At 43.8% G+C, this 10,757-nt stretch overlaps 1 protein-coding gene across 5 annotated transcripts in view; it reads right to left on the reverse strand.

Annotated features, from left to right (window-relative positions):
• Nucleotides 1-5,881, reverse strand: part of LOC138627744 (protein MTSS 1-like) — a 35,809-nt gene extending 29,928 nt beyond the window's left edge. For all 5 annotated transcript variants that reach the window (XM_069710297.1, XM_069710299.1, XM_069710296.1 and 2 more), the window contains exon 1: nucleotides 5,460-5,881. In XM_069710297.1, coding sequence (XP_069566398.1) covers nucleotides 5,460-5,531 — 72 coding nt within the window. In that variant the 5' untranslated portion in view covers nucleotides 5,532-5,881. The remainder of the gene's footprint in view (nucleotides 1-5,459) is intronic.
• Nucleotides 5,882-10,757: the final 4,876 nt, after the last annotated feature.

Genomic DNA, 10,757 nt, shown 5'->3' on the forward strand with positions numbered 1-10,757 from the left:
GTCACTGAGGACATAAATTGTCACCGTGGCAACAACCGGAGGCAGCAGCAGCCTGCTGGTCCTCCAGGAATCCACCGCTCTGTTTGCTCGGCTCTGTGAAGGACGGCAGGAGCTTTCAAACCACACAGAAGAAAAATCCCCCGTTCGTTTCTTTTCTGTTTTGTGTGTTTGGATACCGTTGATCGTGTGAGAGATAAATACGATTTCAGGTCCTCTAACTTTTTATTTTCTGTCATATTAAAATCAGAAAGCAGAAACGTAGGTCTTTAATGTTTCGGTATCTTTGTGGAATATCAGGTCGGTCATGTGATGAAGGGAAAACATCTTCCGACAACAGTTATCTCTATTTTTTTTTGCGAGGTCATCGCTGTGGGCGTGGCTCCAACTCAAACAGACAGTAGATCAGCGAATGAATTTGATCTAAAAAAAACTAGTTTGACAAGTCGCTTTCTTGTTAAAAGAAAGATGATTGACAGCGGGAGTCAGCGCATTCATTATTTGTGTCCTATTTAATGTAAAAATAAGAAATTGCGACTGTACAGGCACAGATATTGATAACTCTGAGCATTCTTCAACGAGCTTTATTATCAATAAATGTGTGCAGCGCAGAATCACAGCAAAGCGTGTAATAGACACGCTCACAGCAAAAAACGTGTTAATCTCACGCCTGGACAGCACAAAGCGTAGCTATGGCACATTTCGCTTTAGTGGGCGGGGCGTGTCTATTACACGCTTCGCTGTGATACCGGGCTGGTGTGTGTGTGTGTGTGTGTGTGTGTGTGTGTGTGTGTGTGTGTGTGTGTGTGTGTGTGTGTGTGTGTGTGTGTGTGTGTGTGTGTGTGTGTGTGTGTGTGTGTAAGTACAAAGACAGTGTTGACCATAAACAGTGGGCGCGGCTAGTGCTGCTAACAAATGCTAATAACAAGGCCACGTAAACTTTAGCCGAAGGGTTTGACAGACTGAAAGTTTTAATAACCAAGAAATCAATCCTGAATTTTCTCCACCTGCGACCAGGTAACAAAAAAACATCCGAGCGAACACGAAGCAGCGAGCAGAACGAGTTCCCATCAGCCAACGAGCGGCTCCACAGGAAAACAACAAAGTGACCCATTTGGCTGCAGAACCAAAGTCGATGGCTGCAGCTCACGTCCGTGATGTTTCCATGACGATCCCAATACTGATAGACCAGTTTCAGCAGCAGCCCCCCCCCCCCATCCACACACACACCCACCCTGCCAAAATAAAAAAAAAAACACAGACCAGGCTAATTTTAGCTTGGAGGTCATTAAGACTTCAGTTCGAGATAAATGGTAATTAGCATTCAGCTAATGCGCTCAATGCCAACACACACACACACACACACACACACACACACACACACACACACACACACACACACACACACACACACACACACACACACACACACACACACACATTGTTTAGTAGCAATAACGTGGTTAAAGGGAAATAAAAAGTCGGCGCCACAGTTGTTCCGTTCAACATTGTTTAGAACAAAGTTTTTACACATCTGATGTTCCGGTTCAGTAAACATTTGTAGTAAAATTTCATTCAGGAAATACTAAACGTCTCTTTGGAAAAATTTTACTCGCATTTAATGACTTTTCTTCATTATTAAAGGCAAAGTTGTTCATTTCAAGCTAGTTTAGAGACGTTTGCATTTAAAAACAAAGAATATGAAGCTAAAATGAATGAATTTTGCTTTTTGGCAACATTTCAATCAATATTAAAAAAAAAATCAGTTATCAGATTACAACAACAGGCAGACGATGGAAAAGACAAACTGTTTATCGTTAGTAGTTTCATCAACGTGTTTGGGGTTTTACAACCAACAATTAATGCAACAAGAGTTCAAACTATTTGCAGCTTTAAGACAAAAACGCCAACTATTCTCTGATTTTGGGTTCTTCAATGAACTCAACATCTTTGGATTTCAGACAAAACAAGATATTCAACGACGTCACCTCGATCGATGAGATTAAGATCTGTTAGCATCCATAAATTTCATCGCTATAAAAACAAAAACAAAGATGAAACCTATATTCACATATATATTATTAATGGGTATTAAAAGTTTGCATGAATTAAATTTCAATTGGAAAAAAAAAAAAAATCAATGTTTCATGTGGAAAATGTATCTTTTAGCTTCTGACTGCATGATTGAGTCTCCTGGCTCTCATCATGTAAAGCCCGAATAACCTAAAGCCGCACAAGAACGGCGCTCAACAGCAGACAAGCTGGCGAAGAAAGTGGAACAAGTAGCAGCTAAAGAGGAAGAAATTCCTCTCAGCAGGTGGTGGAGACCAAAACAGAGCTGCAAGGACGACAAATAATGCAATTTATTAGACAAAAACTCAACTCCAGCGCGGCATAATGAGCTTTTTCTGCGTCAACACTGAAGATGCGACGCTGATAGTTCGGTTTCTGTTCACCAGGGAAAAGGAAACGGCGTGACAGACAAGTTTTAACGGCGGATGTGAAGCAGCGCTCAGTTTAAGAGGATGAGCCGGTTCTTCATCCTCCTCCTCCTCCTCCTCCTCCTCCAGGGGGAAAACACAACAACACGCAGATCGGTTCCACTTAAATGGATCAACGCTAATGTGTCTGCTTCGATTTAACCGGCACGACGACGTGGAGACGATCACCCGCACACATCTGTACACAAATATGTTCAATTCACAGCTGCAAAATACCAGGAAAAAATGGAAAATCTCCATATTTAAAAAGCAGGAAGTTTTTAATTTTTGTGTGAGTCTGTTAATCTTTTACTTCAGTTCAGTTATGACTAGCTTTGATTTGACGATCAAATTAATTAGGTGTTAAACGGGAGCTCCTCTCAATTCAAAGCTTTATTTTAATGTTGACATGAATTAAAGTAATTAAAATAACAGACAGTTTCCTCTAAATTGTGGCTTCAAATTTGCCTTTTGGAACGGTTTAACAAAACTAAACGTTATTTCTGGAGGTCCGTCTGAAAATAATCCCTCATTCATTAGAAAAGAAGATTCAAGAAGACCTGTTTTTGGGGGCGTGTCTGTTTGATTGACAGGCCTGTGGTGCAGTCAGGTTACAGCTATCGGTGGGCGGGACGTAGTATCGTCAGGTTTCCGATCAGATCGGTCAGATCCACCGCTGGCTCCTCCCCCAGCTCATCCAAATATGGTCACTTCCTGCTACCAAACCGGTACAAAACTAAAAGCTGTGGCTGCTGCAGTGGATTTCAGATGCACGAGAGGATGACGGAAACAAAAAGAGGAGGAGGAAGAAGGAGGGAGGTGAAGAAGACGAGGAAAGGGAGATAAAGAGGTGGAGGAGGACGAAGAGGAGGACAATAACAAAAGGGTGGTGGAAGAAGAAAAGAGGAAAGAAATTTAAATAGAGAAAGAAAGAGAAATAAAAAGAGGGATGGACAGAAAGAAAAGGAGGAGAACAGGAAAAAGGAAAAGAGTGAGGAGAAGAAAATGGGCGTTAGGATGACGAGCAGAGAGGAGGAGGACGAGGAGAAGGAGGAGGAGAAGGAGGAGGGAGAACTACTAGAAGGAGAGAAGAAGAACAAGAAGAGGGTGTGGCAGATTTACAAGACCTCCTCCTGTGAACCAACACCTGTTAGAAACCACCTGTCTGTTAAGGTGTCACCATGGAAACAGGTGGTAGTAGGCCCGCCCCTCCCCCCCCCCTCCCCTCCCAGCCCAACCAGCACTTTTGGTTACTTGTGAGGACGCTGGAGTCTTACCAGCTATTAACGCTGACCTGCAGAGACATAATCCTCCTGCTGAGCTGCTCCGTCACTCTCAGCTCCGACTTCATCTCACACTTCTTTCAAATACAGACAGGACCAGGCGGGTTTGTTTGTTTTCTTCACCTCCACCTCCGACTCCGACTAAAACCTGCCTCGCCGCTGCTGACTCTTACAAATACGATTTGACAGACGAGCATATTTTTGAAGTTAAATTAAATTCATTTCTGAACTAGATTGCAGAGATATTAGTTGGTGTTTTTATGTCTGATTTTATTAATAAGTCTTAGAATGTAACTGTACGCAGACTGTACACTCGTCTGTTGTCTCTCTTTAAAAATGAATCACTGTGTCTCACTAAGGGGAACCCGACTAAATATACTCTATAAGCACTGAATCTGCAACCCGGTATCACTGCAAAACGTGAAATAGACACGCCGGGTTCACTACAGGAAAACGTGAAATAGACACGCCAGGTTCACTACAGGAAAACGTGAAATAGACACACTGAAGAAGAAGAGGCATGTTTTTTTCTTTTTACTTCAAATGTGGTGCTGCAGATCACGACAGATGTGAACCAAGGGGGGGTCAAAGGTCACATTTTTATGATGAAGTAGTACATCCTAACTGTAAACATACTACATGCAACAGTAGAGTCACTCTGACTTGTTGCTAAGCAACATAAAAACTGTCAGCTCTTCATGGTTGAATTCTGACTTTCAGTATGACACATGAAAACTGTCACCGTTTAAAACTTAACGTTACACATAAGCAACACAGCAGTGTGTTATTTTGATTTATTTTTTATTTCTTATTTAAATATATATTGTGTATGGCAGCTGAAGTCAAAAGTGACCCAAATAAAACATGGGTCAGATTTACCTTCATATTATCAAACACTGGAGAAACCTCAGAAGTTATTATTTTATATCTAAAGACCAAATTCACCATCAAATCTTTGCGTTTGATACTAAAACAGGAAGTTTGACTTGATGCTCATCTGATTCAAACAACTTTCACCGTCATTCTTTTAAATTTTCACTTTTTTTTTCTTGATAATTGATATTGTTGATTATCCAGTCATCAAAATAGCTCCCTACTGATCTACTGACTGATTAATAAGCGGAAGCTTTTATGTTTTACGCAAAGAAAAAGTGATTGTTTGTAATTTGTGGGTTGTAAAATTTGAAAAAGATATATTGACATTGAAGTTTCTGTTCCATCACGTCAATACATCTTTTTTTTCATTAAAAAAAAACAGATTTCTCTCCTTATAAAATCAAAATCTGTGCACCCAGCATCATTAACATCCTTTAAGGATTAAAAAAAAAAAAAAACATGACAACTTATTGCACTTCATTGTTGTGTGTGGATCTCCTGCAGCGTCACTGCACTGCTGTCAATCATCCCCGACAGTCGGTGTATTAGTAGCCTGCAGCTGTGTTTGCTCACCATGCAGGATGAAGATGGGTTTACATGCTGCACTCAGAGAGCTGCAGGCGTTCACATTGTTGAAAATCACCCCCTCCTCCCCTCCCTCCCCTCCCTCCCTGGATAATTAGCAAATTAATGATGTCTCGTGCTGTTCTCCAATTACAGCGACAGGATGTGCAGGACAGAATCGGTTTCCTTTAATATTTCATGTTTCGACTTTCAATCCCAGATGAGAGATATGAAGTAATAAATGTTTCCTTCGTGTTACCTTCATGTCTCCGATGACAGTCTGGAAGAGCCCCCCCAGCGCGCTGCACTCCCTCTCCATCACCGTCTCCATCTTCAGCAACGGCGTCAACGGAAATAAAAAAAAAACAACACACACACACACACTGTCACTGGCAGGCTGTGTGGTCCATAAAGGAAACAAACGAGATCAGGTGGTGTTGTTTTTTTAAGGTGGAGCAGGCTCAGCCTCGCGCTGCTGCTGCAGGGTTTCCCCGGTTAGAGGAGCGCAGGACGCGGACAGAAGCGGCGGCGGCGCCGGTTAGTTCCCACTCAGAGCGGATAAATCCCACCATGGCTGCAGGAGAAGAGGCATGTTGGATCCGGAGAGGTGACTGACAGGCAGGGAAGAGGCTCAACTTTACGCACCGAGCGGCTCCTCCGAGCGACACTGAGGGAAGGCGAGCCGCGGGAGCGCGCCTGGAAGTGTCGGGGAAGCGCGTTGGCAGCGTGGCCCCGCCCTCAGCTGAGGACGCGTCTTTTCCTAATGGAGAGAAGGCTGTTGTCACGTGATAGCGCCAGGAAATTAGAGGAGGAAATAAAGTTGTGGACAAAGACACCGCAGGATCCAAACAAATCTAACAAATCTTAATTTAATTTCTTTTTTATTTTAAATGTCATTTTCACGTTGTTGGTTTTTTTTTTTATCTTCCTTTATATCTTTTTTTATGAGAAGCACTGCGTGTAATTATTCTACTGTAAATCTTTGTTTTAGCTGCATCTCTTGTATGAAAGGTGCTTTACAAATATAGTTTATTATTATTATTATTATTATTATAACAAATATATATATATAAATCCATACTGATATACAAGAGAACTCATGATAAAAAAAGAAAGAAATTATGTCAGAAAAATAAGAATCCATTTAGTTTCACAGAAATGACATTATTTTAAATTATATTGAATAATAAAAATTAAATAATTTAGTAAAATACACAAATGCAATAAAAGTAATATGAAATACTGTGTCCAATGTGTATCTAATTGGTCTATCTAAAGGTACATTTTTTCATTGTCACACTGCAGCGTAACTCCTCAAGTCAGGATATCTAAGAAGCTAAAGTTTGGATTTATTCAGATATATTCAGTAATTTAAAGTCAGTGGGTATAAAAGTGGGCTCATAATTTTAGACAGTAAAGTGTTTCAGTAATTTGAACCTCAGTGATCACTCAGATATTTGAAACTACGTCGCCACCTAGCGACCATTTCACTGAACTATTTGTAAAAAGATCAAACGGTCGACGGTGAAGCTTGAAGAGAAGATGTCGCCTGAATTCTGATCTGCCTGAAATTTATGAACAAAAAATAATCACAGTAGAATCACTTTTTATATTTTTCTCCCTGAGACGTGTGAAAGCTGTTAAACTACATAATGAGCTGATTTAAAAGGGTCTTTTGTTTTCTTCCATTTTCATTGATATATAAAAAAACAAAAACATTAATGGATTTTTTTTCCCCACTCAGATTTAAAAGCTACAATTATCATAAATACAACATTGCTCGTGACTTCATCTCTCGGCAGAAACTATGCTCGATCTGTCGGTAACATCTGGTTAGATCTGACCGAGTGCAGATAAATGTGTGCACCTGCGCTTCCTATTTCTTCTCGTCTATACCAGTGAGGATTTTTCCCATCCGATTTTGCATTTATATGAACATAGCGTGAGGAAAACACCAAAGTCAAACTGATGCTCGCACACTTTTTTCATGTTCTCTGTTCGGGTACATCTTTGCTGAGATTTTTGCTCATAACTGCTGAGGCAGGAAGTGGAAAAGATATGGTAATTATAGGAGCTTTTGATGGGAAGCAAATTGGAAGTTAGTAACTCTTATCGGTCCAGAATTGAAGACTCTGCTGGTATTCAGTGCTGGTTTTTATCCAAATGGCCACAAAGAGAGTTTAATAATCTCAGTTATGTTTGATTACCTAAAAGGGCCTGCTGGGAACAGTGCAGGCCAACAACAAACAGCAAAGAGATGCAAAACTGCAAAAAGAGACATGATCACAAAGAGAAGCAGAATGTGGCATTGCTGGCAAGTTTGAACCAGAACCAAAGTAGGGTTCTTTTTAATTATTTTTAAAATGGATTTTAGACCATTAATACTAAAAAAAACAAGATGCTCTTCATGCCCTGAAAAACAACAACTGATGGTCGACCATGCGAGCAGACTTTGAGGACCAGAGTGAGTAACCAACCGGTTCGTTGGCAGACGATCTGGGATCAGATGGTGACGCTGACAGCATCAAGCAGTTAAAGTCGTCATTTTAACCACAGACACGCTGCTTAATGACGGGGAGAAACAACACACACTGAACACACCAGTCAGAGCCCAGAGGAGAAAAAAACCAGTCATTATCTCCCCAAACAGGAGGAGACAAAACTAATAACAGCTATCAGTGGAGGAGGAAGAAAAGCAGTGGGAGGAAAGTTCAGACGAAGACCACCAGAACGACAATTTAAAGCATCCAACATCAAGTTCAAAAGGAATTTTATGAATGTCTTCATAAACTCTGCATTTGTTGTTAATTTCTCCATTAACATCCAGATAAAGTAACTTTAAAACAAAACTTATGGCCCATGTAGAGATAAGCAGACATTTTAAGGAATTTTTGGGGGCTGAGAAAGTAAATACTTCCTGTAACAGTTGGATTGAATTTAGAGAAAAAGAAGAAATCAAGTACAAAAAAAAAAAACAATCCAAAAAAGCAACAGTTTGCCAAAGTACTTCCAATTCTACAACATAAACCAACCTCCTCTTATCCTCCTTGAGAAAGAGAGTCCTCAATGAAAAGCAGCTGTTTGCCAAGCAGAGATTCAAATTCACAGTTTCAGACTCTTGATGGTGATCTCTGTAATTTCCCAACAAGTGACCACCTGCCTCTTTGTTTCCAGTTGGGTATCTGATTGGTTTTACATCCTAGTTGGACTGTTGAAACTCATGTTCCCCCCACACTGCTCTTGGAGGAGACCATTAAGACGAACATGTACAAGTGGTCACTGTTTTAGTATAAACTAATGCCATTAGAAATTTCAACCAAGCTTGAGCTGCCAGCATTTATTAAATCCTACGAGGAACTCTGTTCAAAACCAAATTGGATACCGTTTAAAGTGTAGCGCAGTACACCAAACTTGGGGGAAAGGGGTTTAAATGACACCAATAGACGGGAAGTGCAGTTCAAAGTGCTTTATTGAATTTCACAAAAAAAGTTGACACCAGGACTGAGTGTCCAGAGAGGTCAGGTACCTGAGAACAGAAAGTTTAGGAGTATTCAGTCTGCCTTGACAAATAAATGCTTATTGACTAAAGCCAAATCCCTTCCCGTAACAAAAGTTCTTGATCTTTTGTAAAAGAAAAGTTTACTTACAGCAAGGATACCTAAGGTTGACAATATTTGTTATAGACCGGTGCCAGTTGCTGCCATCTGTGCTGGTACCCGGATGCCTGTGGAACTGGTCGAAAACCTCTGATTCATTCGTGGGTAAAAGCCAGAGGACTGTCTGACAGACGCAGGAGAAAAGTCCCACATTCCAGCTTTAGTTTGGAGAACACCTGGCTGCTGGGGCTTGGCCGGGTAGGCGCGCTGCTGCGGCTTGGCCGGGTAGGCGCGCTGCTGTTGCGGCGGCTTGGCCGGGTAGGCGGGCTGCCGGGGGTAGGCGGGCTGCTGCTGCGGCTGGGCCGGGTAGGCGGGATGCTGTAGCTTGGCCGGGTAGGCGGGCTGCCGGGGGTAGGCGGGCTGCCACTGCGGCTGGGCCGGGTAGGTGGGATGCTGTGGCTTGGCCGGGTAGGCAGGCTTCCGGGGGTAGGCGGGCTGCGGCTGGGCCGGGTAGGCGGGATGCTGCGGCTGCGGCTGGGCCAGGTAGGTGCGCTGCCGGGGGTAGGCGGGCTGCGGCTGGGCCGGGTAGGCGCGCTGCCGGGGGTAGGCGGGCTGCGGCTGGGCCGGGTAGGCGGGATGCTGCGGCTGCGGCTGGGCCGGGTAGGCGGGATGCTGCGGCTGCGGCTGGGCCGGGTAGGCGGGATGCTGCGGCTGCGGCTGGGCCGGGTAGGCGCGCTGCCGGGGGTAGGCGGGCTGCGGCTGGGCCGGGTAGGCGGGATGCTGCGGCTGTGGCTGGGCCGGGTAGGCGGGATGCTGCGGCTGGTAGGCGCGCTGCCGGGGGTAGGCGGGCTGCGGCTGGGCCGGGTAGGCGCGCTGCCGGGGGTAGGCGGGCTGCTGCGGCTTGGCCGGGGGCTCCTGCATCTCAATTGCAAAACTTGAAACTATATTTGACTTCAGGCCGTGTCCAGTCTGGGGGCCAACAAAATCCCACATGCCAGGTTTTGTCTGGGGAACAACCTTCACGTTGGTTTGAGAATGTGGCTGCTGTGGGTTCAGTCTTTGGATCGAGACCCCCGAGTCGAGCCTGTAAGTAGAAACACTTCCTTGTTGACTGTAACTATCTACTGGCCCACCATGAAACCCGCTGTAACCTCCGGGCCTGGCTGCACCGGTGGGGTTATAGCTCGCAGATGAATCTCTTTCAGGGAATCGGTAGCGACCAAAATAACCTTCTGGCTGTGCAAAGCGTTCATAACTGGAAGAAGCAGGTTTGTCATCATCCAGGAAATGCTCAGCGGGCTCAAAGTAAGGTTTGAGGTTGTTGTTGCCTCCACTTCTGTAGCTGAATGCTAGAAAAGAGAAACATTTAAAAATAAAAAGGTCAACCCTTGAGCTCGTAAACAGAACTAGAGTTTGTTCGGTGTGGTGTGAATGGTTACCGTTAGCGTGGTGCCCAAAGGCTAACAGTGAGAGCAACAGCATCCTGCGAAACAAAGAACATGTGAGCAGAACCAAACAAGGTGCACGAAACTACATGTCCACCAAAATATAGACAAGCAACTTCACCTCACACGAAATCCAGACAACATTTCGTATTTCAAAACCCAGCAGCCTTGCAGACCATCAGCTGACAGGACTCAAACAACACTGTTTCAACTTCCTGCTGCAGATGGTCCCTTTTTAAGTGTCGGGACCTGCAGTCGACCAATCACAGCTCGGCACTGACGAGCCGTAATCAGAATCAGGTTGGAGGGATCGTCAGAGTTCCTCTTCGGCAACCTGGTCAGGTGTTTGCACTTCATGCTAATCATCAAAGTGAGAGCCAATCACTTGTGTGATTCACACTCCGCAGCAGAAGGAGGCGGTATTGAGTCGGCAAACTGGATGTCAACCGCTGTGAAACAAGAAGAACCGCTCCACTTTTCACTGCAGTTAGTAGATTTGTTTCAAATGTTTTTCAC

The sequence above is a fragment of the Brachyistius frenatus genome, unplaced genomic scaffold, assembly GCF_029030835.1.
Source record: "Brachyistius frenatus isolate BFR_SWC_R1_liver_20210118 unplaced genomic scaffold, ASM2903083v1 Contig_91, whole genome shotgun sequence".
NCBI classification, from domain to species: Eukaryota; Metazoa; Chordata; class Actinopteri; family Embiotocidae; genus Brachyistius; species Brachyistius frenatus.